Source organism: Sander vitreus, chromosome 3 (assembly GCF_031162955.1).
Source record: "Sander vitreus isolate 19-12246 chromosome 3, sanVit1, whole genome shotgun sequence".
NCBI lineage: Eukaryota > Metazoa > Chordata > Actinopteri > Perciformes > Percidae > Sander > Sander vitreus.
Genome location: NC_135857.1, coordinates 5,342,488 through 5,359,703, shown reverse-complemented (window position 1 = coordinate 5,359,703; position 17,216 = coordinate 5,342,488). Strand labels below are relative to the sequence as shown.

Below are 17,216 nucleotides of genomic sequence, written 5' to 3'. Positions count from 1 at the left end.
TCATGCTTAATGTTGTACATATTTCCCCCAACTTCAACAGAGTTGGAATCTTTTAGAACTTTTAAAAAACTGATGATTGATGAGCAAGTGTCCTTTCCAAAAATCAAGAAGTAAACATTAGGGACCATTCGGTATTTAGTGAATGGACCACCGGAGGGAAATAGGGGAGGGTCATGTCTTTTTATTCTTTGTTGAGGGTCACCCAGCATTTGTATTCTTGAAAACACAAAAATTTCAAAGTGGCTTGTTTAGTGCATATTTTTCATGTAGCTCTTAGTCTCGGCCCTCCTTCGCTACCAGATGGATCTGACCCATGAGTTTGCTGGGGGGCAGGGGGAGCACTGCCCCCCTGGTGGCTGAAACGCGTAATTGCATTGTTTAAAAAATTAGTGGAATAATTACTTCTGGCATGACCAGATATTTTATAAATATCTTAAATAACACAAAACAACTAAATGGTAGTAGGTAATACATCAGATTTCATATACTGCTTTAGTAAAAAGCGTCGTCCTGGCTGACGATGGGAGCAGCAGGATGCAAAAAACGAAAATTACTGTTGCACTAGTCTGGACATCTTGCCGTGCCAACCTTGCAATAAAGGTTTCCTAAATGCCATGTATATAATAATATAATATAATATAATTTGATGTCAGCTTACTAATGGCTTTTGTAAACGGGTTTTGTGTAGATTTGGACTTTTATATGTTTATTCCACTTTGTTTAAACCGCGAAGTGGAGAGACCTCGTTCACCTGTTTGGAGCTGGCTGGTGAATGTGCTGGATACACCGTGACCCTTTTTGTGGATCTACTGATCACTGTGGATTACTTCTTTTTCCTGTGTCATTGGATTACGGTAAAATACGGATCAACGTGTCTTAACGTTTTATGGTGTGACTGCGCTTCGTTTCTGCGTTTGGAGAGGCATCTAAAGAGACTGTAGGTCAAACAGTGATTGGTCACTGTTACATTTTAGTTGAATTTAAGTGTCGGGCACCGTCTGTCTATTGCGTTCCAAGACAGCAGTGCCGCGATTAGATTTCATAAGGGCGAATTGTTAAATTGTTACAATGTAATTTAAAATCTGCTTTAAAAATAAACATATGTTTTGGAATATAATGTTCAGCTTCGGCAGCACCAGCTTTACCTATGTGCTAAATATACGACTGAGGAAGCCTAGTGACGAGTCCATAGAAAAATTATTACTGGTGATGGGAGGGTCAAGTCTTCTTAGCCTAAAGGTCTCAAAACTCCTCCGGTGTCCCCTTAAATAAATAACGAACAGTCCCTTATAATTAATTAGGGCTCGAGCGCCGACAGCGGTGAGGGCGCTATTGGAACTGAAGGAATTACTATTTTCCCAGTAAATTAATTGCCTTTTTGAGGGGCTTAACATATTCTAGCGCCCCCTACAAAGTTAAAAAAATTGAGCCCCTGCAGTGCGTTTAACGTAGACTCACGAAACTTGGTACACATATATAATATGTTAAGACGTACAAAAAAGTTCATTGGAGCCATACCCTAAACCCAACAGGAAGTCCGCCATTTTGAATTGAAAGTTCGAAATTAGTACGATTTTGGCCATTTCCACGTCGTACTTAGGTAACAAACTCCTCCTAGAGATTTCATCTGATCAACTTCAAATTTGGTCTGTACCATCTTAAGACGTTAAAGATGAAAAGTTATTAAAAGAAAAACTTTTCGTCATAGGGCATGGCCGTGGCAGGGCAGCCATTTTGTGCGTTTCGCCATCGAAACAGGAAGTGGGTGTAACTCGAGTGTACATTGTCCAATTGGCTCGAAACTTTACATGATTCATAAGACTCTAACTCTGAGGACATTTACCAGACAAAATTGACAGTGCCCCCTAGTGGCAACAAGAAGTAGGCCTAAAAGTCAAGGTGCTATACTTTAATGAACTCCTGATAGAGATTTCATCTGATGGACTTCAAATTTAACACCTTAAAGATGAAAAGTTATTAAAAGAAAAACTTTTCGTCAAATGGTGTGGGTGTGGCGGCCATTTTGAGTGTTTAGCGATGAACGAGAAAGTGGCTTTAACTACAGTGTGCATTGTCATATCTGCTTGAAATTTCACACAATCAACAAGAGTCCAGGCCTGAGGACATATACAGGCCAATATTGACTTTTGGTCATAGCACCCCCCGCTGGCAACAGGAAATCATCCTTATATGACAAACACCATCCGATTTACATTATCTTATAATGTGTGGTCTACATGTGATACTGAGCCACCCCGTATACTTTAACCATGCCCATGTACTCAGGCCACGCCCCCTTACATAACATTTGAACCGTTTAAGGTAGCGTCTTGTGTGAGGTGTCATTGAACTCAGCAGAGAGTTCTGTTTTCATTGGTCATGGTTTGGCCCACCCCCTATGCTTTAGCCACGTCCCCTTTTACAGCTAATGAACTATATGACGTACAGTCTTGTGTGAGGTATCATTGAACTCAGCAGGGAGTTCCCTTTTCATTGGTGACGATTTGCGGTGTCTGAGTGCCGCGTAAATGCACGGTCGCAAGGAACAGTGTCCGCCAGTAACCCCGACGCGCGCAGAGGCGCGATGGCCCGTCCAACGCTGCTTGCAGCTTTAATTATAATTGTTTTCTCTCTAGCCTCCACCTTTTACTTTAACTCTCTTTGAATGTGTTAAAAGCTAAATGGCACTCCTAACAGCAGCATTATCATATTAAGACAAAGAGATTGTGTTGTGAGCCCACTCAGGGACTACTTATTCTGCAGTTTATCCGCAGTGCATTTGATCTTACTCTCTGGCTGTCTGGCTTTGGGAAAGCAATCCATCTGGGAGCAGGTCATTGAGCAGTAAAGAGTTATTCATACACTATCATCTCACTCCAGTCTCTTGTCGTCTTTCCTCCATCCCTCCATCCTGCAGCTGTGAGGAAGATGTGAACGAATGTGACCGCAGCAATCCAGAGGGGGAGTGTGAGAACGGCGGCGTCTGCGTCAACACGTACGGTTCCTTCTACTGTAATTGCACAGCGGGCTTTGTGGGCCAGCGCTGCGGCCTGCGGCCCGTGGTGGTCCCCGACATGCAGGCCGGTCACACTGTGGTCGGTAAAGAGGAGCTGATCGGAATTGCTGTGGTGCTTTTTGTCATCATCACTCTCATCATCCTCTTCATCGCTTTCCGCAAGAAGGTTTTCCAGAAGAACTACTCACGGAACAACCTATCACTGGTCCAGGACCCAGCAACTGCAGCGCTGCTCAACAAGGCCAACGGGCTTCAGTTCAAGAGCCTCCACTGCACACCAGGAGACCCTCTCAACCTGTACTCAGAGCCGGGGCTGCTGGGACCTCCACAGGTCCCTGTCAGGCCCATGACATACACACCCTGTTTCCAAGGAGACCCGCGCTCTACGCTGGGGAAGATGGTGGATGGGTGTGCTGTGGAGCATACAGAGATGAGCACCTTTCACCCCGAGTCACCAAGGATCCTGTCAGGAACCACCAGGAGGGGGGTGGTGGTGTGCAGCGTGGCCCCCAACCTGCCGCCGGTGTCGCCCTGTCGCTCAGACTGTGACTCCATACGCAAGAGCCCATGGGACAGTGATGAAGGTGAGTGTGTGTGTGCTAAAGTCAGAATAAACACTTAGAATATGTTAGGCTTAATGATGGAGTGTGTTCATGTGAGTACCCTAAAGTCCCGTACATGCATTTTGTGCCAATGTCCTCCTGCAAACACATGTATTCCACCATCCAGAGAACGGTGATTTGTGATTACAAACTGGTGCCCCCTCCTGTAGCAGTAGGAACCCAAGGTACAGTTGGTTGTGGCCTCTCGGCAGGAGTGTTAGCAGCAGTCCAGCACCTCTGTTTTGGATGGCTACAAATGCATTACTTTAAATGTTATATTGATTGACATAAACTGTTACCACATTCATGTGATATGTCTTTGGACTCTTGACATTGTCAGCAAAGCTGGCCACCAGCTTTGTTCATTAGGTGCCAGGATATCACTGTGTAGCCTGATGCAGTTGTCAAGCCATGGACAGTGTCATCTAAAGGAGCTGCTTGGATATAATGCAGTTTTGCAAATAGTTATACGTTTCTAAACTCTAAACTATTCCCCAAAAGAGTTCGTCTGCCAAAGATGCTCAGAATAGATATTAAAAAAATAATGATATGCAATGCTGAAGATATGCAAAGTTGATTAAATATGTACTGTATCTGGCACATTAAAATAAGAGCTGGAACATGCTAAACTTAGGAGTCCTTATTCTCATGAGCTACCTCATCTAATCCTTTAAAAACTATGAAGTTAATCATCGCTGAACATGAGATGACACCTTTGGATCTTAGATTATTTTGTTACTGGTAAACAATGTTTAACATTAATTCATGCATGCAAATTATTATTTATTACTACGTGTTCCTGTGCACAAATTAGTTTTTCTACCTAAGATTTGATAGGTTTGATGCATTTACATATAAAAGGATTACTATTAATATATGAAAAAACAACATTGCTCATCTGCTCGTAATGTTGCAGGTATATTGCTTTTCAGTTGGTGATATGATGATAGATTGACAGGCTTCCTCAAACTGTCAAGTCAAACTTGTCTGTCCTCTCTAAATGTAGTCCTTATCTTAGCTCTCCTGTTCAATAGCAGGAACACACATCGCAGGACAGTCTGGGAACCCCTATTTTCCAAGACCCCCATGAGCAATTGCGACCATTCAGTTAATGCTTGACATTCTACCACTCGCCTCACGACAGTCGTGCAGGAAGTATCCAGTCAATTTACCAAAATACAATATCGTATATGTCTCCTCTACAACACCAGAGATTCATCTTGGAGGTGTAAAAACATAATAAGACATCAAAGATCTTTTTTTATCAGGACAACGGCAGAAAAGAGAAGGCATGGAGTTTAATTGCAGGAGTGCTTAGAGTGGAAGGTAGATTCTAGCTTAATAAACATGTAGAGACAATAAAATATGCGAGTCAGGCAGGCAAGACGCTCAGCTTCTGAGATGCTCCCGGTGTGGTATGGCCCGTGACCCGGATTTTCCACTATTGCGTCACGGTTTTGTTTTGTCCTTTGCCACGCGCATGGGGGCATATCTTAAGTGTGTGGAGTGGAGAGAAGCTTCACACACGCTTCTGGGACGCGACGTGACTGGTGGAATATCAAGCATTGACTTGAATGGCCACGATTAGAGATGGTCCGATACCATTTTTTGCTTCCCGATACCGATTCCGATACCTGAACTTGCATATCGGCCGATACCGAGTACCGATCCGATACCAGTGTGTCATATATTTTATTATGTTTTAAGAACTGTATACTACTATCCCTGTATGGATGTGATATTATTTCTATCTTTGTTGTCGGTCTGGCTCAGGTTAAACTCTTTGTGAAACATGAATGCCACAGAACGTTCTTTTATTATGCAGTTTGACATTGAGTTATAACGGAAAAAGAACATAAATAAACTACTTTAACGTATTTTTTCTTTAGGGCTTTATTACGTGGTATCGGATCGGTGCATAAACTCCAGTACTTCCCGATACCAGCGTTTTAGGCAGTATCAGAGCCGATACCGATATCGGTATCGGAACATCTCTAGCCACGATTGCTCGTGGGGGTCGCAGCGCTTTCGGAACGCAGCTCAGACACACCCGCACCCGGTGGAAAATAGGGGTGACAGAGGACTTAACAAAACTGTGGCCCTGCGGGAACGCAGCCCAGACGCGCCTAGTTGAGAATCAGAGTTAAGGAGCTTATTTGTGAAGACAGCATTCATCGTAGCATAAACATAAACAAGGGTAAAAATAATAAGAGTACTGTGACCAGCTGTCCCGCCCTGATTCACCTGTTGCATCTAAGCTTCAGTCGGACTGCAGAGGTCCATGTGGTGATGCACACAAAATGACACTGATTTTTTACTTTGATAGTCTTCAGATAATTTCATATTCACGCTTCAATATGGTGTAAGTAAACCTATTAGCATACCTTATATTTCTAAAGATTCACCATTGGAAAAGCATTTGATGCTCTACAGGTCAGAATCCAATATGGACTGAGATAAGATAAGATAAGATACAACCCTCCCAGGACTAGTATAGAATACCAAGCGTGTCGTAGGGTTAGCTCAGTTGGTAGAGCAGGTGTATCTAGAGGGTTTATTCCTTGACGCAGAAGGTTCAGGGTTCAAATCTTACCTGTGACAGTTTCTTGCATCTTCCCCCCCTCTCGCTCCCCTTTCTTATCTAGCTGTCCTATCCATTAAAGGCAAAAATACCGAGCATGCATAAATACAGTTTTTCATAACATAAAAGTTTAAATGTCATTGTGTATTAAAGTAAACTGTCCCTACAGGTAAGATGGTTGACATGGCCGAAGAAGTGACGTGTTTCTCAGGAAGCAACAGAGGCAGTAACTCAGAGGTCCAATCACTGAGCTCCTTCCAGTCGGACTCCTGTGATGATAATGGTAAGACAGAATAGCCCAGTTCCTTAGCCTTTCACTTCTTCATAAATGCTTTGTTTGCTTGTTTATCTTGTTATACAGGGTGTTACTTATCAATATCCACTACAAAACATTAGTGAGAAAACAATGAAGTATTTGGATTCTGATTTAAATTCCTGCATTATTTTCTTCTAACATTCTGCATTAGTTAAACCCTGTGATAAAAATATTTCCTCTAGTACCATCATCAGGACAAATCTTCCCTTAGCAGACAAGATATGTGGTGATATATGGTTCATACACTTGACTCTCTCCTACACAGTCAATTATGAAGTAAACTATTTTAAAAATCATAAGGATTGTTTTTATTGTTCAGGGCTCGGAGATTAGCGAAATCAACAATAAGTTGTCAAAGCATAAGATATTGTCAGGTTTCAGTTGTTTAGTCCCGTATGTGTGCATGTTTTAATTTGCTATTATTGCTGCAGAATAACTCACTATAAATGTTTCCTCTCAACTGTGCATGATAATAATTTCTCCACCTGTAAGCATTGTTGAAGAAGCAAAGGGGTTGTGACTGCTTCGCAGCGTGCTGTTGGTGGGCGTGGCCTTTGCGCTGGAGTGTGTTTTTGGTTTAGTGTTTTATTGCATCATCCTGTTCTCACTAGTTTTTATTTGCAATCCATGAGATCAATTGTTTTCATTTTCAGAATGAAAATGTCAGCATTTTTTGCCCCTAATCATCAATTCATTACATCTGAATTCACATATATATATATATATATATATATATATATATATATATATATATATATATATATATATATATATACTCAGTTTTGCCTCAGCCATACTAATACTCTTGCCATTTTCATTCCTGTGTTTGTTAAAGTCTGACTGGTGTCTTAAAAAAGCAGTAAAGTGTAGTGATATATTTTATTTTGCTTTCATATTGTTTTGACTTTGCATTTGTAATGTTCATTTTCTTTGTTTGGCAGTGTTTCCTTTGCTGATTTTTTTTTTTTAACTTAAAGTATCTCTATATTTATGAAACATGGAATTTCCAAACAGAAATAAGCCAGAGGTCTTGAGGGTCTTGAGCCAGGAGTGCCCCCCCGCCCCCCCACTCCTCAAGCTTGTCTCACTTTGGATGACTTTGGTTGATTTCAAAACTTGTCTCCTCCTTTTTTCCCTCCACAAGCCTCCATAGTGACGGTCATTCGACTGGTCAATGATGCAGTCGACACAATCGAAAGTGAAGGTACCATGTCTCATCCCCCATATGTCTCTCCTATCTCTGTTCTCCTCTCTCAGTCTGCTCATCCCAGGAGCTGTCTTCGATTACATAGCCAAGCTAACTCCACTCACTGTGCGTTACGTGCTGTATCTTTCAGGAAACTCTCCTGGGATCTGTACATAGATTAGCTTCCAATATGTTTACACATGTTATTTTCTCCTTTCTCACACATTCTCACAGTCAGCCGTTAGTCAGTCCAAGCCACTCCCAGGTTAGCTCTCAGTATACTGTTCCATAGAGAGACAACAATCCTCAGGTTTTGATTCCAACTGATCACCTCAGTAGGTGATTTCACTGATGACTTCCTCCCTTTTCCTCCACTCCCTCAGTCTTTGCTTGGACTGAAAACCTGTAGACTGTTGGCTCTTCATGGCTCTTAATTTGCCACCCAAGACACAGGCGGTTTCTTTTATTGTTCTTTCAATTCAATTCAATTTTATTTATAGTATCAATCATAACAAGAGTTATCTCAAGACACTACACATAGAGTAGGTCTAGACAACACTCTATAAATTACAAAGACCCAACAATTTCCCACGAGCAAGCATTTGGTGCAACAGTGGTGAGGAAACACTTCCTTTAGGCAGAAACCTCAGACAGACCCAGGCTCTTTGTGGGCAGCTGTTGCTGCCTGTTTGGACACAGGCACTGATATAGATATACAGCTATAGAGAAATATGATTCATAATAATTATAGCAGTTGGAATGATGAACAGTGGCAGTTATAGTAACAATAAAGATAGTGGAACTATGACTAGAAATAATAGTTGTAGCAGTTCAGGGCGTAGCGGGGCATTGCAGGGAATAAGCTCCCCAGAGCTAAGTTAGTAACAAGCATTTCTGGGAAATGAATGCACACAGATTGAAAGAGAGAGGAGGTCAGTGTGTCAAAGGAAGTCCCCCCGGACTCTTTCTTTGTGAAAAGCTTTAACATGTCAATTATGTTTGTTAATTCGTCATCTACCATTGTACTGGAAAGTAAAACTTCTTTTATGAATTGACTTCATAAACATACAGACAAGAGAGAAAATGACAGAATCCAGAGGAGAATAATAGAAAGAACTGGAGTTCCACACACCCACACACTTACTCTACAACTATAGCTTCCATGAGACCGTGAGAGTTGTAGTTGTTGAGTGGTAGTTGTTAACACTTTTACTTCTGAGTTATAACTCATCAACAGATACCTGTGAACTATAACAAAATCAGGAGCCTGATGATCAGGATTTAATGTTTTAGAAAACCCAAGTTATATATCAAGAACTTTTCATTAGTAACATTACAAAAATACTTTAGAGACACATTAATTGCCCCAGCACCTCTGACCTAAATCATCTTCTATCTTGTAAGATTACATTTAGAGCAGCAGACAAACTCATGATCCAATGTTAAATGTTGTTCTTTTGTCTGACAGTGTCAGTTATGGACCATGGTCAAACCTACAACAGAGGTGACTACCAGAGCCCCTTCTTTTACCCCAACCCACTCCTACCCATTCATCTATCTATCTATCTATCTATCTATCTATCTATCTATCTATCTAGCTAGCTAGCTATCTATCTTCAGTGAGTAGACAAAGTAACAATCAGCCAATGAAAATAGCTTCAGTAGTGCAGGACCAAAGTGTACATTGCCATTGGGAGCAACGCTATGCTTGGCCATTGCTCCTACAATTTCAGCTCAGATGATTGAGCCTCTCTGGAGCTCATTTAGTTTTTCTGGATTACTTTGAACTGTAGTCTTTATTATTATTTTTTGGTTTTAATACCAAGCTAAGTAACCAATCTGAAGCTTAGCAGTACAGATACATGTGGGCTCTCTATTTGGCAAGCAACAGGTGACTGTTGCCCTTTTTAATCTGATGAGTTATAACACCTTATTAATGATTTATAAAGGGTTCACAACCTAATTAATAAACTAATTTAAGCCATTCTTAAAGCCTTTATAAGGTAGCCTTATTGTAAAGTGATACCGCAAACGGTCTTGGCAGTGCTGGCATTTTCTGGCTAGCTAGTTAGCAACATTAGTTCACCAACCAGCACTATTTTTGTGAGCCAATTGCAGGCTTGACCAGATTTTTGTGAGTGGTACTGTGAGAAATATAGTTGCACCAGCAAAAGGCAGAGAAGAACACCTGTAGCAGGCAACGTGGATGTAAACAATGCAGGTTTTAATATTTCAAAAAAATCTTTGTAAACTTTTGCAAATGTTTTATGAGGAAGGACATACTTTGCTAGACCTCAAAGATACATACAATGCATTTAGATGGTTTACAAGAAAACTCCACAGAGGCCTAAAGCTACCGCCCCTCTAATGCATAACAGAGAAGCTTGAATGTTGTATATAGCACCTTTAATATCAAATGAGCTGCACCTACAGTGTGCTACTCCGAGCCCCTGAACCAGAAGCCAACAGCTAACCTCCAGCTTGCCCCACCACCACAATTAGCATCAAAACACTATTTACAACCAGATGGTAATGAGGGTTCATTTGCCAGCCATTAGTCAGCCATTGACCCCGCGTGAAAATCAAATCTCAAATTGACACTTTTCGTTTCTTAGCTAGTTCATCCTGACTGAAATTGTTTTGTCTACTCCCTGTATCTTCCTACATCTGTGTATACCCAGCTGCACTTCATATTGACGTACTTTGTCATTGGTAAACTCTTCTGCGCCTCCCCTTTCCAAGTCGGACGTTTGTGTGCGTACGTGTGATTTGATGTGATTTCTGACCCCTCCCAAAGCTTGTTTGCCACTCGTTGTGCTGTGCTGAATTAGCAGTACCCCTCTCCCCAATAACTTTTTGCCTGCCACTATCACCTCACCGCATCCCACCACTTTGTTTGGATTTTTATCTCCAGCCCAGTGATGGTACTGTAACAGTTGGTGCGTGATGAAGTTTTCACAGCCTTCATAACCTTCCCATGGTTTGGGTTCTGCTTTGATGCATGAATGTCTTTTTGTTTGATTTGTCATTGGTTCACTTACCATTTGCTCTTAAATGATCTTTTCCTTCAGTTGCATTATTTCTGCAGAGTTTTTGGTAGATTGTCCTTTTGGTCAGACAAACCTTTGTGATGAGAATCTTCATTCATGCCATGTCAGTTGATTGTTGGCTCCACTGCTCAATGCTAACACCTTAGCATACCTAAATGGTAGACCTAAAAGGTCTCTTTCATTCCAAAGGCTCTGCTAAATGTGGTCAAGAAATGCAGCCTGGTTTTGCTTAAATTTGGAGGATACAATCAATGCTTCCCAATGTCTGTCACTTCTTTAGCTGCATTGGGTCAGTCTTCATCAACTTTAGTCTCACATTGCCAGACCTATCTCCACAGCGCTGCAAAGTAAGGTCTGGCCCCTCCACACATACATTCCAGGATAGGAGCAAAAAAATGCTCTGGGTTGTTTTCATTTCTAGCGACGGTGGCTCTGCAAAAAAGTCTCGGGATGAAACTTGTTTTAATGGAACGTTTGCACCCCACAAAACAAAATGCCACATACAATATTAAATGAAGTTAACTGTTCAGACAATACAGTAACGTGAGCTATTTAAATTAACTGGATACATGGTTAAACCTCATTAACTCTTACCAGTGTATCTCCGTGTGTACTTCATCCACAGCAATCCCACTAATCGGTCACAAAATGTCCCAGTTAGAGAGGAAATGCTGTAAACATATTATTTGTGAATCTTTACAATCATTCCCCGAAAGAACCAAGCAGGCCTGACTTGTTGCACGATCCAAATTTCTTTAAAGTTTTTCATTTTAGCGTGTCACCCCTCAATGATCTCTCCAGTATAAAGTTTGAATTAATGAATATCGTCCACATATTTCCATTATCCTGGAAATGAACTTTCGTCAATCCAGACAATATCAACTTGCAAAGTCAGATAATCATCACTTTATATTTAGCAGTTTTTTTTCTGAGAGTGAACAGTCATTATCTGCAAGACCACAATAGATCACTTCTCAGGAAATTGTAGACATATTTTGACATTAGAAGGAAGAAGTATTCTGCCGAGGATAGTCTTGCTGTGGTTGCTGAAATGTGACACCAGTACTAGGCTGATTCATTATAGGCTTAATCTTTGTATTTATGCAGAATGTTTAAGTGTTTGCATGGAGGACTTAAGTGGTAACAGGGTGCATTGGAGCCAACAACACACTGATAATATATATTTTATTAATCACTTTGCTACATTGACCAATAGGAAAATGTACCAGATATTTGATGTATCCCCCTAACATCCAGAATCCAATGTTGCTGTGTTTTTTGAGCCTGTTAACGTGGCTTGAGTGCTGCAAGTCTTCATGAAGCTCAGCATGCTGTGACACCTGTGACCCCGACCCTCAAAGGCTCCTGTTGTGCATGTCACATACCTACCTTAAAGACCTAACATGTTTTCTGTACAGGTTGTGCCTTGGCATGTACATGACCTTCAACACCTCTGTGTATTGTTGAAGTTGCTGAGTCTAACATGCCTGGTGCATACTAAGGCATGTCTGCTGTTTGTTGTTATCTTGTTTCACAGTCCAGATTGTTTTTAACCATCTCCCCATCTACTGTCCAGCATATCACTGGGACACATCAGACTGGATGCCCAGCACCAGGTTGTCAGACATTGAAGAGGTGCCAGTCTATGAGGCAGGTCCTAGCAGCGACGTAGCAGGCTCAGCCCCCCGCCATGGAGGAAGCACCCGTGAACTGGAGTCAGACTACTACCTGGGGGGCTATGACATTGACAGCGACTACCCCCCTCCCCATGAAGAGTTTTTGAGTCAAGACCAGCTGCCACCTCTGCTGCCCACATCCGAGGACTATCCTGAGACCTACACACCACTGCCTACCAACCCACCAGTCTCCACGGAGAGCACCCTGAGCTCTGGCAGCACCGGGCGTCAGCATGCCAGGCCACACTTCCACCCCAGCCAATACCTGCCTCCCCACCAGCTGCCCCTCGGGGAGGCACCCCATGGGGACTTCAGCACTTCAATCAGTGGGGTAACCCCAGGAAATGGGGACACTGATGACTCTGTGTCGCTAAATATGCGACTGTCTGTTGGTGCATCATCTGCCTCAGACATGTCGGCCCCCTGTGGGCTGGATGACTCTGAACATGGCAGCGACTTTGACAGTATGGATGAGCTTCGTCGAGGGGTGACCATCATCACTGACTCGCAGCAACAGACTGAGGTGTGATTGATTGACCAGCACAGGGATGCTATGGGATGTATAATGGACCAGAAGGAGCATAACATTGGAACAAATGGAAAGACATGCAAGTTGATGTTAAATGACAAATAAATGCTTCGTCAGCAATGCCAGGTACTGCTATAACCACAGACTTTAACAATGACCTTAAACAAATTTCACCTGTTTAAGTACTATCCTATCATGAAACTCTATCCAGATATGGGACTGTTGAGTTTTACCATGAACAACAAACTCAGTGTGTTGTCAGTCCTGACCCCGCTGTATACAACAATCTGAAGTGTCCCTCCTGTTCCAATAGGGAGTCATTTGTAATGTGAAAAGAATGGGGTAGAGAATGTGAGTGAGAAAGAATAATCCAAAAGAGATTTACAGATGCGGTAGAAAAAAAAAAAAAGGAAAGAGACAATCATGTAAGTGAAAGGGTTGTTTGGTTCCCTGCTCCTTCACAGAAGTCCATTGGACCACTTCTTTCTAAAATAAATTACACAAATCCCCATGTTCATTTTTTCCTCCTTGGATTTGTAACTTTGTAGTGCTCCAAGCTTGTACAGACTTTGTAAAATAGTATGACCTTACTGGTGAATAAGTATGAAACAATGTTCTGGCCACATTTACAAAAGCCATTTATTTGTTTGATGTGGAATGTGCTTGCTTTTTTCCCAAACAAATCAAGGAACAACATTTCAGCCATCATTTCCCATAGCCCAGAATGTTCAATGTGTCATTGACCTACCAGCTTTACTTTGCAAAAACTGCTATAGTTGCTAATGCATTTTAAGGAAGGATATTTTAAGATCTATTAAAATTGATCTGCAAATATGACACAATACTTATATTTAGTCTTTAATCCTGGGATAAATATTTAACTCTAATATTACCCCCAAACTGTTTAAGGTGATCAGGACTTAAGGTTTAATATGAACATTAACTTATTGTCTTATTTCATTACCAAATGTTATCAGATTCTGATGGAAATTACCTTTACATGTTATGTATATAAACACACACACACACACACACACTCACAAACAATGTATATTGACAATTAATAGCAAATGATTACAGTGATGATGATTACAACAGTTCGATGACAGAGGCTATCCGCAGAGAAAGAGCTTCTAATGGCCACACTGTGCACCTTTATGAACATGTTTGTATGTTACTAGTCATCTGTTAGCCACGTGGCTAAGGAATGTGAAGCGTGAATGAAGCAGCTGATGCCAACCAACTACTGGAGCATTTTTATATAGTCATATTTTTACTTAAAGTGCTCATATTTTGCTTTTTGGCTTTTTCCCCTTTCCTTTATTGTGTTATACACCTTATATGTGTTATAGGTTTACAAAGTGAAAAAGCCCAAAGTCCACCTCAAAGGGACTTACCATCTCCCACAGAAAACACCGTTCATAAACTGCTCCAAACAGCTCTATTGTAGTCCAGCCTTTACTTCCGTGACAAACGTGCGTCACTTTGTAACACACGTTGTAATGCTCGCCTAGCTGCTAGCATGGCACGCCCTCAAACCAAGCTTGCTTGCTTGTCAGGGCACGCCCTACTCTGCTTCTGACTGGAAAATTGTCCTTACCTAGGTACTGCGCATGTGCTACTCCCAACAAAGATGGAACAGAAGTGAGATGCCTCACTCAGTAGCTAAAACAGAGAGCTCAACACATAGGGTGAAAAGAGGAGCTGCAGCAATGTGCAGTACAACAAAAAATGTCTTTTTTTTTTTTTTTTATTTAAACCATGTAAACCTATTATGGTACAACCTCTAAATACAATTATGAGCCTGAAAATGAGCATAATATGAGCACTTTAAGTAAAGAATCTGAATACCTCATCTACAACTAGATAACATAATAATAATATGTGATCATGACAAAATGTATCTTCAGATAACAAGATAGTTAAGTAGTATTATTATAGAAATCCTAAAAATGTATTTTAGCAATGACAGCCAATCCTAGCATCAGTCATTTTGTCTGCCATGGCACAGCACCAGCTATCAACACTCTTTTCCTTACCAGCACTGCATTCCAGTGTTTTCTGTCATGTTGTAGCCATGTCATGTCTGCAGACAGAAGTCCAACCCTTATCCAGGTCACTGAGGACTTAGTTTCCATCTGGCCTCCAGGACCGACAGCCCAGCCGCCTGCTTCAGATCCTCACTGTATCAGACTCGAACCTGCCTGATCCACTCGGGCAGGCAGCTCCTTCTCTCTTTGTAACAGATGTATTTGTTTGCATCTCTGTACAGTGTACATAGCTAGGTTGTTAAAATGCAGATTTTGTAGATATGAAATTGCAATCCTAAACTTCCTTTTACATTTTTTTGATGTTTGATGTGAATGTGGACACTAAGTCTGTGGAATATCAATTTATTTCATCATTCCTCCTCTGCCACTGAATGCCATTTCAATATTATAGATGAGTTTTGCACAGTATTAAATCCAAACATTACATCCCAACAAATGTTTTTTTTTTATTTGTGTGTTTTTAACAGTTTTGTGGTATGAGGAAATTTGTTTTTACATTTCTTTCATCTGGAATGTTTTCATGAATTTCTAATGTTCAAATACATTAGGCAGTGTCAACAATATGTATCTACAGAAACTGAGTGTACAAAGTGAGTGATTTTTTAACTCTTTTTTTTTTTAATTCAGTGCAGAAAATAAAAAAGTTATTGCGCAACATGTCACATGTCTTGTTTGGGGTGTGGGATGAAGAGAGGGATAATTTTTGTAATTATTTAATTTATGTTGTGTATTGGCCAATCAGATTTGTCTTGACGCAATTGCGATTCAGCCTACGCATAGCATGCACGCACACTCACAGCCACACACAAAGACGAATGAGTTTCTACTATATCTATCAGGGCTACTTAGCAATGTCTCGAAAGAAAATTTTGGATTTTTGTTAATTGCCCAACCCCAAACACCCGAGGACTAACGAGATTTCTCCAACTGACTCCTCATCCAGCATACCAGAAAAAGGTACAACCCTGACGATCGAGCTCGAGCAGGACAAGCTAGTTTCTGTCGTTCCCGGTGCTAGCCAACACGACCAGGCTTCTGGTGACACTAACGGATGCAAAGGGCCTTGTTTAAGATGCTGACTTGAGTAACCTTCAGCTTCCGCAGATGGACATTGCATCCCTAGGCCTGCAACTGAGGATGCTGGGTGGCCTCACCAAACAACAAGCATTCCACTCAGTCAAAAAACTTGCTCGCTTTGTATCAGCTCTACATCCACAAACAAGAGGGCTCTTCACCGAGGTGGAAAAGCTGATCCAACTTGTGCCTCTATTTCCCAGTTTCTCAGCTCTTCGCCATCTGAAAACCTGGCTCCGTAGCACTATCACTCAGAGTAGACTTTCACACATGGCATTGCTTTACGATCACGATGATCTGCATATTCAGGGTCTCATGGCAGAGTTTATCAGCCAAACTCCAGAGCGCAAATGTACGATTGGTGTACCGAAATCATCGTAAGGTAGAGACACGGTGTCTTACATTTCTGTGTCTTTTTCCTGACGACGTGCAGGCCCAGATGTTAGCCTATATTTAGCCTAGTATGATTGTGATTTATGTATGCCTATTATAAAGAAACAAATAGTCTGTAACGTTTTAGAATTTGTCACATACTGTCGGAAAATAAAGCACTTAGGCCTTTTTTTGGCCGCTATGTATGTTTAAAATAAACATACATTGTCTAGAAAACCGATCCTGGTGCGTCGAGCTCCTTGTTTTCTTCTCTTCTTCAAATAAAATTGAATTGACAATTTAATTGAAATACAAGTACTTTTGGTAAATGTTTTCAACGGCACAGATCGACGGTCTTAGCAAAGTTAGCGGTAAGATACCCATGGGACTACTTCCGGTTTAATAAGGTGTTAAAATGTATATATAAAGTACACAAAAAAATAACATTATTGGATTATATTTTCAAGAAATAAAAACGAACATTTTTACTGTACACATTTTGAGATTTTACAAAGTAATTTTCCCACATTTCTACAAATCTGAAAGTCAAGGTGCTAAAAAACTATTTTGCTCCATAAATCAAGTCAATGACTAAAATATTTGAGTTGACATCTCTAAAAACACCAATAATTAAAATCTAACAATTTAACTGTGTGAATATGGAGGTTTTTCCAAGTAAAGTCCAATTGTTTAATATAAAATAAATTCTGTCATCCCAACATGCAAGTATTTTGGTGTAGTAGGCCTATATGCCGGTGTCTAT

General features: G+C 41.0%; 1 protein-coding gene across 1 annotated transcript in view; it reads left to right on the top strand.

Annotated features, from left to right (window-relative positions):
• fat3a (FAT atypical cadherin 3a) overlaps positions 1–13,537 on the top strand; it is a 143,398-nt gene extending 129,861 nt beyond the window's left edge. Inside the window, exons 26-30 of the mRNA XM_078243259.1 lie at positions 2,918–3,600; positions 6,369–6,482; positions 7,660–7,719; positions 9,170–9,205; positions 12,328–13,537. Coding sequence (XP_078099385.1) covers positions 2,918–3,600; positions 6,369–6,482; positions 7,660–7,719; positions 9,170–9,205; positions 12,328–12,956 — 1,522 coding nt within the window. The 3' untranslated portion in view covers positions 12,957–13,537. The remainder of the gene's footprint in view (positions 1–2,917; positions 3,601–6,368; positions 6,483–7,659; positions 7,720–9,169; positions 9,206–12,327) is intronic.
• The last annotated feature ends 3,679 nt before the right edge of the window (positions 13,538–17,216 follow it).